Source organism: Callithrix jacchus, chromosome 15 (genome assembly GCF_049354715.1).
Source record: "Callithrix jacchus isolate 240 chromosome 15, calJac240_pri, whole genome shotgun sequence".
Lineage (NCBI taxonomy): Eukaryota > Metazoa > Chordata > Mammalia > Primates > Cebidae > Callithrix > Callithrix jacchus.
Window position 1 is genome coordinate 91,598,647 of NC_133516.1, and position 23,235 is coordinate 91,621,881.

Below are 23,235 nucleotides of genomic sequence, written 5' to 3' on the forward strand. Positions count from 1 at the left end.
ATTTGCCTTCTCTCACCAACATCATATGAATACAAAACTGCAGTAAAACAGTTTCCCTGTCATTACTTAGTCTGTGGAAGTGCATTTTTAATACTTTCAGTCTGCTTTGCTTTCTAGTCATCATCTCCTTCAGCTTCACATGGTTCTCTTAACATTGTTCTATGTCATCTGGGCCTCGTGGAGGGGAAGATTGTGCTAAATGAAAGATCTTTGGGAGGAGAAACTGAGTTTATTGGCCCAGGGCTTTTATAACTCCAGATGGACTTCACAGGGTTTTGTCTACACTCCAGGGCAGACACCATATGTACCTGCTCACATGATATAATTTGAGGGATATAGAATAAGTCTCTACTGGTGTACACCCAATATTTTTTCTTTTTTTTTTTTTAAGTTCTGGGATACATGTGTAGAACGCACAGGCTCATTACATAGGTATACATGTACCACGGTGGTTTGCTGCAGCTATCAACCTGTCATTTAGGTTTTAAGCCTTTCATGCATTAGGTATTTGTCCTAATGCTCTCCCTCCCCTTTCCCCCTACTCTCCAATAGGCCCCAGTGTGTGATGTTCCCCTCCTTGTGTCCACATGTTCTCATTGTTCAACTCCCAGTTGTGAGTGAGAACATGTGGTGTTTGATTTTTTATTCTTGTGTTAGTTTGCTGAGGACAGCTTCATCCATGTCCCTGCAAAGGACATGATCTCATTCTTTTTTATGGCTGCATAGTATTCCATGTGTATATGTGCCATTTTTTTTATCCAGTCTATCATTGATGGGCATTTGGGTTGGTCCCATTTCTTTGCCATTGTAAATAGTGCTGCAATAAACATGTGTGCATGTGTCTTTATAGTGGAATGATTTATATTTTTGGGGGTATGTACCCACTTATGGGATTGTTTGGTCAAATGGTATTTCTAGTTCTAGATCCTTGAGGAATCACCAGACTGTCTTCCACAATGGTTGAACATTTCATTTACACTCCCACCAACAGTGTAAAAGTGTTCCTATTTCTCCACATCCTCTCCAGCATCTGTTGTCTCCTGACTTTTTAATGATCATCATTCTAATTGGCGTGAGATGGTATCTCATTGTGGTTTTGATTTGCATTTCTCTAATCAACGGTGTTGAGCTTTTTTCCATATGTTTGTTTGGCAGCATAAATGTCTTTTGAGAAGTGTCTGTTCATATCCTTTGCCCACTTTTTGATAGTGTTTTTTTTTTCTTGTAAATTTGTTTAAGTTCATGGCAGATTCTAGATACTAGATTTTCATCAGATGGGTAGATTGCAAACATTTCCTCCCATTCTGTATGTTGCCTGTTCACTCTGATGCTAGTTTCTTTTGCTGTGAAGAAGCTCTTTAGTTTAATTAGATTCAAGTTGTCAATTTTGGCTTTTGTTGTAATTGCTTTGGTGTTTTCATCCTGAAGACATTGCCCTTACCTATGTCCTTAATGGTACTGCCTAGGTTTTCTTCTAGGGTTGTTATGGTTTTGGGTTTTACATTTAAGTCTTTAATCCACCATGAGTCAATTTTCATATAAGGTGTAAGGGGTCCAGTTTCAGTTTTCTGCATACGGCTGTCCAGTTTTCCCAGAACCATTTATTAAATAGGGAATCCATTCCCATTGTTTGTTTCTGTCAGATTTGCCAAAGATCAGATGGTTGTTGATGTGTGGTCTTATTTCTGAGGTCTCTATTCTGTTCTATTGGTCTGTATGTCTGTTTTGGTACCTGTACCATGCTGACTTGGTTACTGTAGCCTTGTAGTATAGTTTGAAGTCAGGTAGCATGATGCCTTTTTTTTCCTTTCTCTTTTTCTCTTTCTTTCTTTTGATGCCTCTTTTCTCTCTCTCTCTCTCTCTCTCTCTCTCTCTCTCTCTCTCTCTCTCTCTCTCTCTCCCTCCCTTTCTCTCTTTCTCCTCATTCTATTGCCCAGGCTGGAGTGTGGTGGTGAGATCTCAGCTCACTGAAACCTTTGGCACCCAGATTCAAGTGACTCTCCTGCTTCAGCCTCCTGAGTAGTCAAAATTTCAGGCATGCACCACCGTACCTGGGTGATTTTTGAATTTTTAGTAGAGAAGGGTTTCACCATGTTGGCCAGGCTGGTCTCAAACTCCTGACCTCAGGAGATCTGCCCGCCTTGGCCTCCCAAAGCAGGCATGACCAACTGCACCTGAAGAAAAAAAATAAAATTACCTTTCTCCATTATATGTTTTCCCTACATGTTCCCACTTTAAAGTGATGAAAGATATTTGTGATTTTATTTATTTATTTTATTTTTTAAATTTTTTTGAGACAGAGTCTCACTCTGTTGCCAGGCGCCAGGCTGGAGTGCAGCGGCACAATCTCAGCTCACTGCAACCTCCGCCTCCTGGGTTCAAGCAATTCTCCTGCCTCAGCCTCCCAAGTAGCTGGGACTACAGGCACATGCCACCACGCCCAGCTAATTTTTTGTATTTTTAGTAGAGACGGGGTTTCACCTTGTTGACCAGAATGGTCTCGATCTCTTGACCTCATGATCCACCGGCCTTGGCCTCCCAAAGTGCTTGGATTACAGGCTTGAGCCACCGCACCCGGCCAAATTTCCTCTTCTTATAAGACACTGGCCAGACTGGATTAGGGCTCACCCGAATGGCCTCATTTTAACTTAATCACCTCTTTAAAGCCCTGTAGCTAAATGTGGTGACATTCAGAGCTGCTGGGGTTAGGGTTTCAACCTATGATTTTTGGAGAGATGTAGTTCAGCTCATAACAACATACAATGACTGGATCTAAGGAGGGGAATGTTTTAAGCTTATTATTTTTTCTTTTTTACATCTTCTTGGATACCAATATTTTAAACTTCTTAACACGTATTTCCCAAGGCTTTCTAAGAAGGCATCACACATTTATAATCCCATCAGTAAGGGATAATAGTGCCTGTCTCCCTGTACTCTTGCCAGTGTTGGTATTATTAAAACACATTTTTTTTCCTAACCTGAAAGGTAAAATATTGTTATTTTATGTAATCTTTGACTGCTAGTTATTAACAGTTATAACCATTTGGTATTTCTTTTTTTTTCATTCTTTATATTGCACATTCAATATATATTTAATGAACCTATGCCATGAACAAGGCAAAGTGCTGGGTATTAGCAGAGAGTAAAACATGGCCCTTGACATGATGCAGCACACACTCTGGTGGGAAGAGAGGCACTGAACAAAATTACCCAAATTATTGATTACAGTTGTGGTAAGTATCCCAAAGGAGAAGTATTAGATTCCAGGAGAGCATCTGGTAGGAACCTGAACGAATCAGAGGTAGAAAAGGCTTTCTGGGGAAATGCAGTTTTTGCCATCACTGAAGGACGATTAGAAAGATGAGGGAGTAGGTTGAAGTCACTGGCAGGGAGGAGCCTGTGCCAGTGCCTGCACTATACAGGAGCAGGAGAGCTGGAGGAAGAAATCAAAGACCAATGAGGCTATGTCACCGAAGGAAGGAGGTGGTGCAAGGTGAGGGGCAAAATGAGAAGGTGAGCAGGTATGAGTTTGCTGTTGTTTTAACCATCTGGCTGTTGTGGGAACAATGAAATAAAGGAATTGGGAGTGGACACAGGATATTTACTATTAGGAGGCTAAAGCTGTAATCTGGGTAAAAGGTAACGGTGATTTGGACTAGGGTAGTAATACTGGCTCTAGAAAGAAGTGGATGGTTTTGAGAGGTACTTGAGAGGTGAAATCTGCTGACTTGGCAATCGGATGTGGAGAGTTGCTTCTGAGTTACTGGCCTGAGTAAGCAGGTAAATTGTGGTACTCTCTGCTAAGTCAGTGGGCACTGGAGGAGCAGGTTTGGGGAGAGAGATAATGGATTCAGATTTTGTCGAGTCAGATTGGGTACTTATGGGACACCAAGAGAAGCTGAATGGGCAGAAGCTCAGAGAAGGCTGGGCTACTGACATAAATTAGGAAATCAGACTGTAGCTAGAAATGGAAGCTCAAGGTTAAGCTATTTAGGGAGACAGTGTAAAGTGAGAAAGGAAAGGTAGAAAAGGAAGATTAGTCTAGAACCTTGGGGATCCCCAACGGTTATGAGCTAATAGAAGGAAGAAGTGAGGGACTGTATAAGTCACAGTGGCAAGAAGCTCAAAGGGAAAGCAGGAGGGTGTGGTGGTAGCAAGCAAGGAAACAATGTATTCAAAAGGCTCCTGGGGATGAGCTGAATGCTACAGAGTGACTAAGATGACCAAAAAATGCACAGAATTTGGCAACATGAAGACGAATATCCTGATCAAAATTAGCTGTGGGTGAGAAAGCTGGATTGGAGTGAGTTGGGGAGTCAGAGAAATTGAGATAGCAAGTGTCATAATATATTTCAAAAAGTTTGGCTTATCTAAACCGTCTGTTCTTTGCCCATTTTCCAATTGTGATGTTAATGATTGATGTCATTGTATTAGATGATCTCTTTTTATGTGTGTGAGATGTATTTAACCTATAGTTTAAATTTGTTTATGTTGCTTTTGAAATGCATTAGCTTTAAATATATATTTTTAATTTTTATTTTGGTGATGGAGTCTCACTCTGTTGCCCAGGCTGGAGTGCAGTGGCATGATCTCAGCTCACTGCAACCTTTGCCTCCTGGGTTCAAGTGCCTCAGTCTTCCAAGTAGCTGGGTTTACAGGTACCCACCATCACACCCAGCTAATTTTTTATTTTTTTTATTTTTTGTATTTTTAGTAGAGACAGGGTTTCATCATGCTGGCCAGGCTGGTTTCAAACACCTGACATCAGGTGATTTACTACTCTTGGCCTCCCAAAGTGCTGGGATTACAGGTGTGAGCCACTGTGCCTGGCCTAGCTTTATATTTTTATATAGCAAAGTTGATTTTTTCCTTGTGACTTTTTCCATTGCTCTTTGGCTTAGAAATTCTTTTTCCATATAAAAATTACATGAATATTTACCTTTATATTTCTTAAACATTTATGGCTCCATTTAAAAAATTAAAAAATCGTTTTGAAATTTATTTTTACATGTCAACTGAAGGCTTGGCATCTTTTGTTTTAGTGTTCTAATGGTGGAGTAGTAAACAGCACAGCTAGACTCAGGATGTTCAATCAGTGTTTTAACCAACTGACTCTGCTGCCTCACTAGAGGCGAAAAGTCTTACTGATCAAGATGTGAACCCTGAAAATCTGGGACAGGTCTCATTTAATTTAGGAAGTTAATTTTGCCAAGATGGAGGATGCACACCTGTGACACAGCCTCAGAAGGGCCTGATGACAAGTGCCCAAGGTGGTCAGAGCACAGTTTGGTTTTATACATTCTAGGGAGACATGAGACATCAATCAACATGTACAAGCTGAATATTGGTTCGATCTGGAAAGGCAGGACAACTTACAGTAAAGGCAGGAAGACTCAAAGCAGGGAGGGGACTTCCAGGTTATGGGTAGATAAGAGACAAATGGTTGCATTCTTTTGAGTTTTTGATTAGCCTCTCCAAAGGAGGCAATCAGATATGCGTTCATCTCAGTGAGCAGAAGGGTGACTTAGAGAGAATGGGAGGCAGGTTTCCCCAAAGCAGTTCCCAGCCTGACTTTTCCCTTTAGCTTAGTGAGTTGGGGATACCAAGATTTATTTCTCTTTCACATTTCCCTTCTTTTCTTTTAAAAATCTTCTGGAATAAATATTTTAGAAGAAAATGAGTGATCTCAGGTTTCATCTGATCTCTCATGGTTTATTCCTAGACAGGTAGGTCCTGAGTTATTAGACAGGCTAATTTTTTAGCAAGTTGTGAAGTCTCATGTCTTTTGAAGAGAAAATAGAGGGAGAAAGGAAGAACAATAACAACAAACAAAAGAACAATTCTGGAAAATCAATATAGGCCACATTACCCTGAAGTCCATACATCAGTAGGCAGGCATGAAAGTAGCTTATGTATGTAAGTAGGTAGTTGCTGTTATTTTCTTCTAAAGTTTAAGTTGTCTAGCTTCAGTTTGCAGGGCTTTATGAAAGCACAGCCTGGTTTTTGGTGACTCCAAATTAGAAAAACATGGTGAAAAAAAGAAGGAAAAAGATGGAAAACATTATTTTGAAGACTTGTAGCCAAGAAAATTTAGAATTCAGTCCAAACTGTAGAAAATAATAAAAATTTTAAAACATTAGACAAGACTAGAATCTAACAACAGGTGTGCTATAGCTTTTGAAACAATTTTTCTCTCTCCAGTTTCCCATTTTTATTAAAGACAAATCATGGTAGGACTGCTTTGCTTTATTATACTTGGCCTAATAATTTGTATACAGTGCAAGAACAATACTTACTTTTTACAAAGTCTTTTAAATTGCTCTGATGGAACTTTGTTCTATAGAAGGAATCTCAGATAAGACTTTTTTTTAAAGCTGTGCTGAGTTGGGTGATCCTCTCTTTTTGAGGTTCTAAGATAAAACCTGGGGCTCCTAGGCCTGTAGGAAAGTGACATTCTTTACTGACCACAGGTTGGGAACCCTGTATGGGGATTGTGTAGACAAGTTTGAGGCCAGTTTTCCCCAGGGATTTTTATTGGCTTTGTAAGTCAATTAGATTCCTTAAAGGTAAGCACACCATTCCAGTCAAAGCCTTGGTAAAATAACAAGTTTATCTGATTGTGTCCTGTTATAAATGAAAACAGATTTTTATGGCACTAAGGCAAATAACTGCATTGCCATAAGTTAAGAATCCTTACAAATAGTTTCTGAATTCTGGAGAAATCAGGTAAACAGAAAACAAATATACTCCAGATTTTGTTCATAGGACTATACTTTGCTCAGTTGTTAGAAACTATTATAAATAGCTTAAAAGTTTTCTTGACTCTGAAAAACAAAACAAAGGATCAGCAATGTTTTCAGCAAAAAGTGAAAAATATTACTTCAGACTTCTATTAGTTTAGTTGATGCAGTTAATTCCTCTTCTGCTTGATAGTCATAAACATTTCAGCTCTCTATGAGTACTGAAGATTTTCTTCTATTCTGATGTCAAAATCTCCAAAGTTATTGGAAACCTGAATTCAAGAGCACCTGTTAGAATTTCTTCCTTTTTTTTTTGAGTTGGAGTCTCGCACTGTTGCCTGGGCTAGAAGTGCAGTGGCATGATCTCAGCTCACTGCAACCTCCACCTCCCAGGTTCAAGCCATTCTCCTGCCTCAGCCTCTTGAATAGCTGGGATTACAGTCACCAACCACCACACCTGGCTAATTCTTTGTATTTTTAGTAGAGATGGGGTTTCACTATGTTGGCCAGACTAGTCTTGAACTCCTGACCTCATTCATGATACACCTGACTTGATCTCCCAACGTGCTGGGATTACAGGCTTAAGCCACCATGCCTAGTCTCTCTGGTAGAGTTTTATAGCTGATTATAAAACCACCTTCTAAAGAGGACCAAAACAAGACAACATTTGTCCATGGATGACAGAAATATTTTAGGGCAGCCACAGTTAAAGACAGAATTGACAAGGAAATTTGTTACTTCTGTGGCACACAATAATTTAAACTAACAATTATAATTATTACTGATAATGTACATTATTAAGTCATCTCAGAATTATAGGAATTTCCCATCATTTTGGAACACATGCCAAGAAATATTTATACAAATACAGCCCTAAGAAAACCAAACACTGTTTTATATTTGACAATGCTTCCTTTATAATTGTTATACCAACTAAGCCAAATATGCCATTTTTGGACTTTAGGGAACCTAATATCTCAAAGAATTCATTAGGTCAGAAGAAGACATAATTTATTATTTGATTTAGAATGTTTGTCAAATATCAAAAGTTTAAAACACTTGATATCACAAAATAGGATCACAGGTCACTGACAAATAAGTCATTTCATTTAACCAAAGTGATAACCCAAAGGATTTTTTTAAAAAGGTGAAATCTTCATTCTTTGAGATAGGAGACTTATTTTCCAAACAATTAGCCCTAACAAAAACAGCATGAAGCCAATTAAATTTGTTTTTTAAAATTTTATAAGCAATCTATAAAATTTTTAATCTTGACCATAAAATATAACTTCCATAAGCCTTTTATAACCTTTATTAAGAAGTTGGCTAATACTTCAAGAAAACCTTGTTAATTTGACATAGGGGCCCATATGCTGGTCTTGAATCAATGTGCCTTTGACATTGATTTATTTATAGAGAAACTGGTCAGGCGTGGTGGATCATGCCTGTAATCCCAGCACTTTGGGAGGCCAAGGCGGGCAGATAATTTGCGGTCAGGGGTTTGAGACCAGGCTGACCAGCATGGTGAAACCCCATCTCTACTAAAACACAAAAATTAGCCAGGTTTGGTGGTAGGCACCTGTAATCTCAGCTACTTGGGAGGCTGAGGCAGGAGAATCACTTGAACCCAGGTGTCAGAGGTTGCAATGAGTTGAGATTGCACCACTGTACTCCAGCTTGGGTGACAGAGTAAGACTTCCTCTAAAAAAATTATGGAGAAACTGAACTTATTTTATCTCTCAAAATTGGCCCTTACAATCTTGCACACCCACCTCTTCCTTGATAGTCCCCAGCCCTTGAGGAGTTGAATACCTCTAATTTCTGGCCTTGTGTCTCAGGAATGCCGTTTATTTTGACTGACATTTTCTACAGGGCCTGAAGATGGCGCTTTAATTGCTATCGGGACTTGGTTTTCTTTTTAAGTCCAGGAGTCAAAGCCTGTAACTCAGTGTCACAAGTACTTTAAAAGTGCATGCAGAGAGATACATAATGTAATAACTTTAATTAAAATTTTTTAAATTTCAGTTTTTTAAAGCAAACCAAAACCTAATAATATTATGAAACTTGATCATATAAAGTTTTTGGTTTTTAAAAAAACAAATCCTCTTATTATGACTTACACAGATCATTCATGACATGCTTGGAATTTCCGGTTTGTCCTGAGCATCCCTCTTTTTTACACAACCAGTCATTTTTCTCTAGGACTAAATTTACATCTTATAGAGTCACAAAAACCTTTTTTTCCTCCTATCTTAGACTTAGGATTCTTGATAACCTGTTTCACAACCCTAGGCAGTTGTCAGCTAAATAGCCTTAAATTTGCATATTAAAGAAGGCAACTCAGGTGAAAAATGTAATAGCAAAAACTACATTATAAGGTATGGAGAGAAAAAGTCTGGTGTGCTAGAGGGAGATTAAAGAGAGATGCAAAATAAAGCATAAAATTATACAAACCTATCATAGGATTGTATAAGGAGACTAATTTTATTTACATAGGGACTACCTGTCTTAACTGGATGTCTGAGCTTTGGGCAGAGCCCACACTGAATCCTAGGTTTCCAAAAATGGAGAATTATCCCAAGGCTAGATCATGTGATGTTTTTACAGTGCACTTAAAAAAATTTTTTTTAAAACAAAGACATTACACTCTTCTTTACAAACCCAAGTAGCCTCTGTTGCAGTAACTATTTTAATCAATAAATCAGGTGACACAATACAAAAGCAAGCAGTTTAAAAGCTGAGATGAACTTGTTTGTTTACACTCTTGTGGTTCCATAAGGAAAAACAGGTTTCTCCCTGAAGGGAGACTGGCACCTTCTCTGTTTTTGTTAAAGAACCCGGGGCTATTATAAACTATTTTAGGACCCTCATGAAGCAGAGGGTGCAAGAGAAAGGAGAGACAGCAGAAGTAAATGAATAAAACAGGATTTAGTCAACTGAGAAGAAAAATACTTTTGCTCAAAAAAGGACAAGGTCCTAAGAGACAGAAACAAAACAAAACATGGAGGCCTTTTAAATACAAACACACACACATACACATATATACACACATCTTGGATGTTAGCTTTTTTAATCATTGAGATCCTTAAAAAAAACTTTTTACATCTTATTACCATATTTTAGCTAGGACAAATTGTGGTTATGTCAGAAGTACCAAGTATCAAACCAGAAAGGGCTTGATTTCAGAACCAAAACCCAGGCTGTCGTGGTGGGAAAAAGAAGGCAGGACCTTAGTTATCAAACTGCAACATGGGGCAACAGCTTTCAGTTGCTTTCAGTTTGGCCTGGCTAGCAAAAAGATGGCCTTGTTATGTAAACAAAGCCTCTTCAGTAGTCAAAAGAAAAAATATTTCCTTTTTTTTTTTTTTTTTGGCTGGTCGTTTTTCTCCCCTCCCATACCACCTGTTTTTCTTAGTGGGAATGCAGCCACTTCAGAGTCCTCATTCCCCATAATTTTGGAAATTTCCTTTGGATTTGATCAAGTCAGATAGAGTTGATCAAACTCATTGGGAAAAAGACTGAAACAAAAACAAAAACAGAAACAATCAACAATAAAAATTGCTAAGCAAAAGAAATGATTGCACAACTTAAATGGTCACTAGGTGCTCTAAGGGCAAGGAGAAATTAATGCCAGCTGGATGTTAATCATAACTTTAGCCAAGGTAAACCCTAACTCAGTTACTTACTTAGGGATGAGCCTCAGGCTATAGACTGCTCTCTACCATCCTAAGAAAAAGGAGAAAAAACACTCATCTTCCCTGTTGGAAGTAGTGCAAACCCCCTAAAGGAGTTACCTGCCTTCCATCATCATGGAAACAGGAAATCTTGCCTTCCTTGTGGGAAGCAAGTAAAACTCCAAAAAGAAAAAATACTCCAAAAAAAAGAAAAGAGGAGGTGTACAGAAAAAAAAACTTTAGATCTTGACCAAATTTTGGGAGAACAAGGATTCTCTGGAGGAGGTGCTCTCAGACCTCAGCAAATTGCCTTATTGGTTTTGAAGCAGGAACGGCCATGAGAAACAGACTTTTTGGACACCGAACTAGGAAGGAAGAGGTGATTTATTTCAGCCGGGAGCAAGGTGACATAGTTGTCTAACAGCCAAGCTTGTCTAACAAAAAGAAGCTCTGCCTTTATATAGGTTTACAACTCTAGATATTATACATGAAAGGGTCTTGCATTTACAGCCTTAGAAATTACATGTGAAAGGCTCTTGGTCGATGGAGTAGAAGAGGGGTGGGGGTTTGATCTTGTTTAAGTAAAAACAATACCTTCTAGAAAGATCCCTCCATACTATGCCTGCCATCTATAGGAAGGCAGTTAAGGAGGTGCCAGTTGGCCAGCCTTTTCTTCTATTGAAATGCAGTGTGGAAGTCAAAGGGGAGGTGATCTTAGATGCTTGGGTCTCTTTCCTCAATTTGAGTCATAAAGTTAGCTCATGCTGGTACCAAGCACTGAAAAAAGATTTGTCAAAGTCGGGGGTAGCTCCACTCAGAATCCCTTCATGGTTGCCAAAATGTGAAACCCCAAAATCTGAGACAGGTCTCAGTTAATTTAGAAATTTTATTTTGCCATGGCTGAAGATTCATAACCATGACACAGACTCAGGAGGTCCTGATGACATGTGCCCAAGAGAGTCAGGGCATAGTTTGGTTTTATATATTCTAGGGAGATATGAGACATCAGTCAACATATGCAAGATGAACATTGGTTCAATTTGGAAAGGCAGGACAACTCAAAGCAAAGGTGGGAAGACCCAAAGTGGTCAGGGGCTTCCAGGTCATGGGTAGTTAAGAGACAAATGGTTGTACCCTTTTGAGTTTCTGTTTAGCCTCTCCAAAGGAGACAATCAGATATGCATTTGACTCAATGAATGAGATAAACGAATGGGCATAGGAGTGACTTTGAAAGAATGGGAGGCATATTGGCCCTAAGCAGTTCCCAGCCTGACTTTTCCCTTTAGCTTAGTGATTTGGGGGTCCCAAGATTTATTTCCTCTTTACAAAGATAACGTATCAATTCAACATGAGATTCATTTAGTTAGTAGTTTATAGACATTCTGCCTCTGTGTTAATATTGTACAGTCTCTTTATATTACACCATTTTTCATTCTGTATTCTCAGCTTCCTGTGCTTCCCAAAATTCCATCATCTGACCGCCATCCAAGAAGGCATTCTCATGAGGACCAGGAATTCCGATGCCGATCATCTGACCGTCTCCCTAGAAGGTATTCTCATGAGGACCAGGAATTTCGATGCCATAGCCACATGAAGGATTGCAGAAAATGCTCAGAGGAGGGATCATTCAAGGAGCCGCTGGAATCAAAAGGAAGATCCCATTCCAAAATTGAGAAATTATCTGAGTCCTTTGAACAACAGTTGTGCTTTAGAACCAAACGTTCTGCCTCTTTGGTATGTAACAGAGCTACACAATATTTAAGCCGCTTAAGAAACAGATATCCAAAGGTTTTGTTCTCTTTAAGTTAGAGGGGAACAAATGTAACTTCTTCATTTACAACTTGGTAATAAGATCTTTGAAAAGTAACACTCAGTTTAACATAACCCAGAATGAATTTTTTTAAATCATTATTTATAATTGAAGACATCTGGCATAGGAAGAGTTCCTGGAACATATTTGTTACCAAGTTCTCCTAGTTTTTCTCTTTTCTTTTTCTTTCTTTCTTTTTTTTTTGAGATAGGGTCTCACTCTGTGCCCAGGCCGGAGTGCAGTGGCCTGATCATGGCTCACTACAGCCTCAAACTGCTGGTCTCAAGTGATCCTCCTACCTCAGCCTCCTAAGTAGCTGGGACTGGAGGCATGTGCCACCATGCCCGACTAAATTTTAAACTCTTTTTTTCTAGAGACAGGGTCTTGTTATGTTGCCCAGGCTGGTTTCAAACTTCTGGGATCAAGCAGTGCTCCTGCCTCGGCCTCCCAAAGTGCTAGGATTCCAGGTGTGAGCCACAACACTCAGCCCCCTAGTTTCTTGAGCCTCCTTTCATCAGTCTTATAAATAATTATAACTCCTTCCTTTTTCACAATTTGGAAAAAAAAAAAAACACTGCCCCTATGGCTTCTCTCATTTCTTTCTTTTTTTGAGATGGAGTCTAGCTCTGTCGCCTAGGTTGGAGTGCAGTGGCACGATCTCGGCTCACTGCAACTTCTGCCTCCTGGGTTCAAGTGATTGTGAGTCTCTTGCCTCAACCACCTGGGACTACAGGCGTGAGCCACCATGCCCAGCTAATTTTTGTATTTTCAGTAAAGACGGGGTTTCACCATGTTGGCCAGAATGGTCTTGATCTCTTGACCTCGTGATCTTCAAGCCTTGGCCTCCCAAAATTCTGGGATTACAGGCGTGAGCCACCGCACTGGCTGGCTTCTCTCCTTTCATATGTAATCCACTAGGAAATAGTCCATGATAGTGTTTTGTTCCCCTGTACTTAAAAAAACACAGGAACGAATAAACACTGTCTGGTAAGTATCCAGGAATTGGAGTGGGCCAGGTGCTCACAGTGACCTCATGGGAGTCTAAGTAAAGCAAAAACAGCATGAAATGGGGAGAAGAATAGAAATAGTATCACCAATGGAGATTGGTGATACTAAACTTAATACATGAAGTAATAAATTAAAGATCAATTAATGTGGGGTAGTTTCAACTCTGCTGCATGCTCAGACTGGCCTTGAAAAAAATGCTTCTTTTTTTTGTATGTCTTTGGTTTTCTTGTTTTATTTTGCAAAACAGGAATAATAATGGGTTGCTGCCGTGCAGTAGATAAAGCAAATAATTGAACCTAAGTGTAATGACTCCTGGTTCTGGAGCTAGACTCCGAGTGCACCGTGAAGACACGTGTGTGCTTCACATTCCATTGTCCATCTGAGCACAGTGCTCTCTACCTAGCAGACTGGCTGTTGGGACTGTCACTGTGCATCTTTGCCTGGCTGATGATTAGAGGAACAAGGAAGGGAGAATAGTGAACAGTTGTCATTTTACTGTATCTAAACCTTATTATTAAGAATTCCTGTAATCCCAGCACTTTGGGAGGTTGAGTCCAGAGGGTCGTTGAGGCCAGGAATTTGAGACCAGCCTGGGCAAACTAGTGAGATCCTGTATCTATGAAAATTAAAAAAAAATCAGCCAGGCGTGGTGACCTGCACCTGTATTCCTCACTGCTTGGGAGGCTGAGGTGGGAGGATCCCTTGCACCTGAGTTTGAGATGGCAGTCAGCTATGACTGGAGATTGGGGCCATTCTTCTGCAGCCTGGCAATAGAGCAAGACTCTCAAAAAATAAAAAAGAATTTCTGTTTTGTCTTTTTTCAAAAATATTGTTTGTTTTCATATTGTCTCAGGCCTAGAGAAACGTTGTTAAGACTAAGACAAACAATTCCCATTCACCCTTCCCCTAGATTACCTCCGAATGCTAATATGTCTGTATTTGCCTACACAATCTTTCTTCCTCCCATAGCCAAACACAGGCATAAGAACATTCTCTGACATAAACACAATGCAATAATTAAACTAAAAAAAATTAATACTGATATAATACTATTAACTCTAATCTATAAACTTTATTTATGTTTTTTGCCAGTTGTCCCAATAATATTCTTTATAGTGAAATTTGAAATCATGTTGCTATATGTTAATGTCTCTGCTGTCTATATTACCCTGGAGCACTTTCTCAGTCTCTCCTTGTTTTTCACGACATTAGCATTTTCTGAAGAGTAAGGCCAGTTACTTTTTAAAATTAGCCTCAGTTTGGGCCAGGAGTTCAAGACCAGCCTGGTTGACATGGTGAAGCCCTATCTCTACTAAAAAATACAAAAATTAGCTGGACATGGTGGTCTGCACCTGTAATTCCAGCTACCTGGGAGGCTGAGACAGGAAAATCAGTGGAACCCAGGAGGTGGAGGTTGTAGTTAGCCAAGATCTTGTCATTGCACTTTAGTCTGAGCAACTGAGAATGACTCCATCTCAAAAAGTAATAATAATAAAAAAGAAAAATAAAAAAGAATGAGCCTCAGTTTGAATTTTTCTGATATTTCCATATGATTAGATTCAGTTTATGATCCTTTCACAAGAATAAAACAAAAGTGAGATAATTCCTGTTTTAAAACCGACATGTTAAAATGTATCTTAATTCAGGAGACTCACTTAACTTAAATCCTTCCAGGAACAAGGTACTGTATAAATATATTTTGAAAAAAAAATGTAATCTGAACAGTTCTTTATTTATTCTAATGGCTTCAGAAATTTATACACACACACACACACACACACACACACACACACAATATTGCTCTGTTGCCCCGGCTGGAGCGCAGTGGTGCAATCTCAGCTCACTGCAAACTCTTTCCCAGTTCAAGTGATTCTCCTGCCTCAGCCTCCTGGGTAGCTGGGATTACAGGCACCCACCACCACGCCTGGCTAATTTTCGTATTTTACTAGAGACAGGTTTTCACCATGCTGGCCGGGCTGGTCTCGAAATCTGACCTCAAGTGATCCGCTTGCCTGGGCCTCCCAAAGTGCTCGGATTACAGGCTGAGCCACCACTCCTGGCCCAGAAGGGCTTTTGTTTAACAACTCATAACCCATTTGCTAATGTTAGTATAAGCCCACAAAGTATATAAACATAAAGTCATTTTGCTTAAAGAGATATTCATCATCTTATCTCTAAAATATAAAGTATGCTTGTTGCATTCATTTTCCACGTTCTTCCTTTTGAGTTCCAAGATAATTACGGAAGCATTTTCAACTTTTTAAACTCAAGAACTCTTTTTCACAGTTATATATAATAACTAGAAACCTGTTAGGAATTTATACAATTATTTTAAAATTTGCATATTATATAATTACTTTTAAATTAAATATTTTATTTTATATCAGTTTTTAAAGAGTATGTTATAAAATCTTAATGCAAAATTAGAAATTCAGAACATACACAGATACACTTCAACTTTTCCCTATTTGACTATCTACACACTTTCCCAAGGCTAACTACATTAGAAAGTGTTCTTTTTCAGCAAATTTAAAACTGATTTTTATAGCTTTTTGTTTGGGGACCGTAGGTATCCTAATAGCCAGATTGAAATTTTACATATTTTGACATAGCCAGAAATTGTTTTTGTGTCCTGATCATGACCAATTATGTTCAATTCTGTCATTTTGATATTTAAAATTTCAGTTGGCTTATACTGATAATTTTCACATTTAGTTTCTAAGTGATGTGATAAAAGTATGTAGAGCATTATTTCCAAGCATTTCTCAGATAGTCATTAATCATCACTTGATTTTCTCCCTGTTATACCGTTTTGGTAAGAGACCTTCATGACTGCATTAACACTGTGGCGTTAAGAGACCTTCATGACTGCATTAACACTGTGGCGTGGCTGACACCACTGTGGTAAACAGATGCCTCCGTAACTCTCAACTAGCATGGCTGAGCAAGCATGACCTTGCTCATGTGACTGACCCTCACCATTGCATAACTCCCTTGATAGATACTCCCTTCCCAACATTTCTAGTTCAAATAGGAGAGGAGTAATGATTTTGCTTGTTTATTTTTTTTTAAAATAGAAGCATAAGTAGATAGTGTTGCCATGTGTATCAATGCCATTGTTTTGATAATTCCTTTGAAAGGCACCCTCTGGCCATACAAACTAAAGAAGCAACCCGCCCCCCCACCACCCAATAGGTCCTTATCATATTCCTCTGTTTCCAGTTACCATTGCACTTATCACTATTGATTATTCTTTCATTTCCTTTTAGCCTTGATGATGACTGTCTGTATTCTTCCCCCTCGGTGTAATATCTAAGAAGTAGGTCTATTTAGTGTCATATCTCCCAATCTGACAACAGTTATATATGTTCAACTAATCAGAGAATAACGTGGAATTCCGGGGACACATGTTGGGCGTGTTAATCCATCTGAGTGTGATTCCTTAACACTCCATTCTTCCCACAGTTCTCACATCAACCTGTAGTGCAGACTCTACTATGAATGTAATTTAACGGAGTGAACATAGAGAGCTAAGAATCATTCCACGTGTGATCTCACTTGCCACTTTCCTTTTTCATATAACACCAGGAAACTATTAATTTCATTGTGCCATGAAATCACACCCCTCAGTATGTTCAGAGACAGAGTGGCAGGCATGTGCAGGTTGTACTTCCTTCCCAGACCGTCAGCTGGTGCCCAAGCTCTTCTATGTCTTTTCTTTGTGACCAAAACCTTTAGCAACATCCTTAGGTTTATGCTAATTTATTTCTATGAACCAAGATGTGGAAGTCTGCTAAACCATCAGGGCTTTCTTCGTGTCTGATTATTAAGATAAATGTGGAGTGTTACCAGCTGCTTGTGCATTTTTTTTTTTAAGCTGTTTCTGATCTTTCCCTTTCAGGGACCTGAAAGCAGAAAGGAGCAAAATGAAAGAGAATGCCTGAGAATGGAGATAAAATCCCGAAAGAAAGTAGAGGAAGAAAGAAGCTTTAGGAAAGAAGAACACGGAGACGCACACATGGCTCCCCTGTTTGAAAAAGGGCCTGAATAGTACTCCGCTTGCACATCATGACATCAGATGTGACTGTTTTATGTTTTTTTCTTTGAGCCCTAATATGCCATTTCAAGATATGGATGGGGGTGGTGGGGGAGTGAGGAACAGCTGTAAAAAGCAAGTGCAGATGCTGAGTGACTGCAGTGGGCAGGGTATGTGGCTGTTCCAAGATGACTTGCATCATACCTTAATTGCTCCTGGCATCTTAGTTGAGGGTACAATCTGCTCGGTTGCCCTTTTATGGAAATAAAGAGAATAACAGGTACTTTAATAGAATAAAGACAAATTTGAAAATGTAATATAAGATATTTAAAGAGCCACCCACATAGCTTCCCCAACCCTTCTTACACATCAACTCAGAAATCATCTTAAATAAAAGTCATTGGTATGACTCTTGAGTTTACTTTCTTATCAGAAGTAATTATGTAAGTATGTCTAATGGCCATCATTTAAGGAGAACTGGTAATTAACATGCCAAGGACTATGCTGGATGCTTTAATGCATTGCCTAAAATAAGCTTCACCACTCTGAGGTGGGACCTTGTATTAGTCAGGATTCTCCAGAGAGAAAGAACCAATAAGATAGAGATAAAGATAAATAGAGATAGAGATATGTGAGAGAGGATTTATTAGGGGAATTGGCTTACATGATATGGAGGCAGAGGAAATCCCAACATAAACTGTCTCCAGGTGAGAGAACCAAGGAAGTGGGTAGTGTGGCTCAGTTCAAGTCCAAAGCCTCAGAACCAGGGAAGCCAGTAGGGTGGCTTGGTCCAAATTTGAAAGCCTCAGAACCAGGGAAGCTGATGATATAACTTTTAGTCCTAGGCTGAAGGTAGGGTAGGGGAGGAGTCACTGGTACAAGTCTGGGACTCAAAAGGCCACACAGAACCTGCAGTTCTAATGTCCAAGGCAGGAAAAGAGGGCATCCCAGCTTTGGTGGTGGGGGCAGGGGGGAGGGAGGGAGAGAGAGAGAGAGAGAGAGAGAGAGAGAGAGAGAGAGAGAATTCTCTTTTCCATCTATCCAGGTCTTCAGCCAGCTGGATGGTACCTGCCCACAGTGGGTGAAGGTGGATCTTCCTTACTCAGTCCACTGATTCTAATGCCAATTTCTTCCAGAATCACTTTAACAGACATCTGTGCAGAAAGAAATAATACTTTACCAGCTGTCTGGATGTCCCTTAATCCAGTCAAGCTGGCACCTAACATTAACCATCAGAGATCTATTTTTCCCTTCACTGTCTAGATGATAAAACAAAATTTAGAGAGTTCTGTAGCTTTCTGGTGTGGTGGCAGAATTAGGGCCAGAGCCCAGTTCATTCTGATGCCAGAGCTCATAATCCTGATGTGAGACCGGACCTTAATTTCCCTTTAGTAGCAGGTTCTGAGCTAGTATGTGTGTGACGTGCATGTGAATGAGTGGATGTGAGTGAGAACAGCAGGAGCAGGGTAGGTTGCAGTTTTGATTACATGGATGAAGACTGATTCACTGAGGTCAGCTTTATGCTCTGGGTTTTAACTTTATGGAACTCTATCACTAATTGTTTTCCCCTGAAAGCAAAGATACTAGGGATTCTCTAATGCACTCTCTGTTTATTTCTCATCTGTCTTGGATCTTCAAATGCCCAAGGGCAGCTACATTCTCTATTTCATGAAGAGGAAAATCCCCCAAAAATATTACTCATAACTAATACTGTAATTAATTGCTTATGCAAGCACTGACTTTGACTTAGTAGAAATAAAAAGGAAGAGGGGTGTGTTAGTTTGTTCTCACACTGCTATAAAGAACTGCCCAAGACTGGGTAACTTATAAAGAAAAGAGGTTTAATTGACTCACAGTTCTGCATGGCTGGGAAGGCCTCAGAAAACTTGCAATCATGGTGGAAGGGGAAGGGGAAGCAAAGATCTTCACATGGTGGTAGGAAAGAGAGAGCTAGCAAAAGCAGGAAAAACTGCCTTATAAAACCATCAGATCTCTGAGAACTCATGATGAGAACAGCATGGGGGAAACCACCCCCTTGATCCTCCCACCAGGTCCCTCCCTTGACAAGGGATTATGAGGATTGCAATTCAAGATGAGATTTGGGTGGGGACATGGTCAAACCATATCATTCCATTTCAGCCTCTCCCAAATCTCACCTCCTCACATTTCAAAACACAATCATGCCTTCCCAACAAAGTCTTAATTCATTCCAGCATTAAACCCAAAAGTCCAAGTCCAAAATCTCATCTGAAGGCAAGTCCCTTCTACCTATGAGCCTGTAATATTGAAAGCAAGTCAGTTATTTCCAAGATACAATGGGGGTACAGCCGTTGGATAAATGCTCCCATTCCAAACGGGAGAAATTGGCCAAAACAAAGGGACTGCAGGTCCCATGCAACCCCAAATTCAAAATTAAATCTAATAGCCCCAAAATAATCTCCTTTGACTACATGTCTTACATTCAGGGCACACTAATGCAAAGGATCGGCTCCCATGGCCTTGGGCAGCTCTGCCCCAAGGCTTCGTAGCCCTAGCCCCGTGCTCCACCCCCGATACACTAGCTGCTTTCATGGCTAGTTTGAGTGTCTGCAGCTTTTCCAGGTGCACAGTGCAAGACACCATTCTGGTGTCTGGAAGACAGTGGCTCTCTTCTCACAGCTCCACTAGGCAGTGCCCCAGTAGGGACTCTCTGTGGGGAGTTCCACATTTCCCTTCTGCTCTGCCCTAGCAGAGGTTCTTTATGAGGGCTCCACCCCTGCAGCAAACTTCTGCCTGCACATCCATGTGCCTCCATACATCTTCTGAAACCTAGGCAGAGGTTCCCAAACCTCAATTCTGGTCTTCTGTGCACCCACAGGACCAACACCACATGGGAGCTGCGAAGGCTTGGGGCTTGCACCTTCTGAAGCAACAGCCTGAGCTGTGCCTTGGCCTGTTTTAACTACAGCTGGAGTGGCTGGGGTGCAGGGCACCAAATGCAAGGTTGCATACAGCAGGGGAATGCTGGACCTGGCCCAGGAAACCATTTTCCCTTCCTAGGCCTCTGGATCTGTGATGGGAGGGGCTGCTGTGAAAGGCCCTGACATGTCCTGGAGACATTTTCCCCATTGTGTTGGTAAGGTAATTAACATTCAGTTCCTAGTTATGCAGTTTCTCTGGTCAGCTTGAATTTCTCCCCAGAAAATGGGTTTTTATTTGCTATCATGTTGACAGGCTGCACATTTTCCAAACTTTTATGCTCTACTTCCCTTTTAAACATAAGTTCCAATTTCAGATCATCTCTCTCAAGTTCAAAGTTCCACAGATCTCTAGGGCAGAGGCAAAATGCCATCAGTTGCTCTGCTAGAGCTTAACAAGAGTGACCTTTGCTCCAATTTCCAAGAAGTTCCCCATCTCCATCTGAGACCACCTCAGCCTGGACTTCATTGTCTACATCACTCTCAGCATTTTGGTCAAAACCATTTGACAAGTCTCTAGGGAGTTCCAAACTTTCCCAGATTTTCCTGTCTTCTTCCAAGCCCTCCAAACTATTCTAACATCTGCCTGTTACCTAGTTTCAAAGTTGATTCCACATTTCCTGTCCCTGTATCTCAGTACCCCACTTTCTGCAGCACCAACTTCCTGTATTAGTCCATTCTCACATTGCTATAAAGAACTGCCTGAGAGCAGATGCTGTGGCTCACGCCTGTAATCCCAGCACTTTGGGAGGCCAAGGTGGGTGGCTCACCTGAGGTCAGGAGTTCGAGACCCACCTGGCCAACACAGTGAAACCCTGTCTCTAATAAAAATACAAAAAATTAGCCAGGTGTGGTGGCAGGCACCTGTAATCCCAGCTACTTGGGATGGTGAGGCAGGAGAATTGCTTGAACTTGGGAGGTGGAGGTTGCGGTGAGGCAAGATCACGCCACTGCACTCCAGCCTGAGTGAGAAAGTGAGATTCTGACACACGCGCACACACACAGAACTAAGACTAGATAATTTATATTAAAAAAAGAGGTGCAGTCGACCACAGTTCCAGTTCAATATAGCTGAGGAGGCCTCAAGAAACTTACAATCATGGCAGAAGGTGACAGGGAAGCAAAGACCTTTTCACATGGTGGCTGGAAAGAGAGAGCTAGCAACAGCAGGCAAAATTGCTTTATAAAACCATCCGATTGGCTGGGCACAGTGGCTCAAGCCTGTAATCCCAGCACTTTGGGAGGCCGAGGCGGGTGGATCATGAGGTCAAGAGATCGAGACCATCCTGGTCAACATGGTGAAACCCCGTCTCTACTAAAAATACAAAATTTAGCTGGGTGTGGTGATGTGCGCCTGTAGTCCCAGCTACTTGGGAGGCTGAGGCAGGAGAATTGCTTGAACCCGGGAGGTGGAGGTTGCAGTAAGCCAAGACTGTGCCACTGCACTCCAGCCTGGCACTTGGTGACAGAGTGAGACTCTGTCTCAAAAAAAAAAAAAAAAAAACAACCCATCAGATCTTGTGAGAACTCACTCAGTAACATGAAAACAGCACTGGGGGAACTTCCCCCATGATCCAATTATCTTCTGCCGTGCAAACACTGCTCACTGCAGCCTCAGCCTCCCAGGCTCAAGTGATCCTCCCACCCTAGACTCCCCGGTAGCTGGGACCACAGGCATATGCCACCACACCCAGCTAATTAAAAAAAATTATTTATAAGTGGGGGTCTCCCTATGTTACCCTCTCAAACTCTTGGGCTCAAGAGATTTTCCTGCCTTGGCCTACCCAGAGTGCTGGGATTATAGGTGTGAGCCCCCATGCCTGACAGAATAAAAGATTTAAGTGTGTTTGTTTATCTTCTTGCAGGTAAATATGGTTAGTACGTTGGTGTATGTACTTCCAGAATGCTATTTATGTGTACATATGCACATGAACAGAAGTGCACGTCGAACACTTTTTCAGTTGTGATCTCATTTCAGTTAAGAATATATCATTAACATCTTTTTAATCAATAAAATAGTTGATTACATAATTTTAAATGGCCTTTAAGTGGAGTCAAGACACTTCGATCATAAAAACCTTCCCTCGTAGCATACCAAGATATAATATTCTTGATAGCCAATAGTCTTCAATTTAGCTCTCTTCCTTTTCACAGAAGACATCTCGAAGAGTTACCTACATTTCCTCTCGGTTTTCATTCTGCTGCAACGTGACTTCGTTCGTTCTCTTCAAAGTCACTCTTGAGCTGCTTACGGCCAAATTCTGTGAAAACACCTCCGGACTTTGCTTGACTCTGTGGCATCACAGAACATTGCTGATTACTCCCTCCTTCTTGAAGCCCCCTCTCTGGCTGGCTGTTGAGACTTACATTCTTCTGGTTTTTCTTGTAGCTCTTTGATCACTCCTGGTATGTCTTTGGTGCATTGGTGAGGGATCTTTGTACCTTAAATGTGGCTTTTCTTCAGAACTCTGCCTAGGCACTTTGTCTCAGTCACCTTATCCTCCCTGGGCAATCTCAAACATGTCCAGGGCATCTGCCACCTACGTGCTGATGGCTCCCAAATTTGTCCCTGTGGTGCAGACTCTCTCCGGAGCAGCACACTTATATATAAAGCCATCCTTTGGACCTATTAGTTGCAGGTTTCACAGACATCTCAAACTCATCTTTTGAAAGTAAATTGTTCTTTCTGGCCCTGTCTGCTCTCCATCTGCTCCTCCTTCTGTGTTCTCTGTCTCAGTGAGGCCACCATTGTTTACCAGTTACTCATGGAAGAACCTGCCTGGGTTTGAAACCATTTGTATTCCTCTTCTTCTCCCATTCTTCATCTAATTAATCATCAACTGGTGCCTATTTCGCCTGTAAATATCACTGGGATCTACCCAGTTCCCTCCATTCTCATTGCTGCTACCTGATTTCTGGCCCTTTATATCTTGCTTTATTTCTTACAATAGAAATAATAAAATTTTAGATATATTTGGTTAAATTGAATATGTTAGGAAAATTAATATTG

General features: G+C 40.6%; 1 protein-coding gene across 4 annotated transcripts in view; it reads left to right on the plus strand.

The window, feature by feature from the left end:
- Positions 1-17,677, plus strand: part of LNP1 (leukemia NUP98 fusion partner 1) — a 46,699-nt gene extending 29,022 nt beyond the window's left edge. For all 4 annotated transcript variants that reach the window (XM_002758863.6, XM_035274214.3, XM_078352222.1 and 1 more), the window contains 2 exons: positions 11,861-12,148; positions 17,134-17,677. In XM_002758863.6, coding sequence (XP_002758909.4) covers positions 11,861-12,148; positions 17,134-17,283 — 438 coding nt within the window. In that variant the 3' untranslated portion in view covers positions 17,284-17,677. The remainder of the gene's footprint in view (positions 1-11,860; positions 12,149-17,133) is intronic.
- Positions 17,678-23,235: the final 5,558 nt, after the last annotated feature.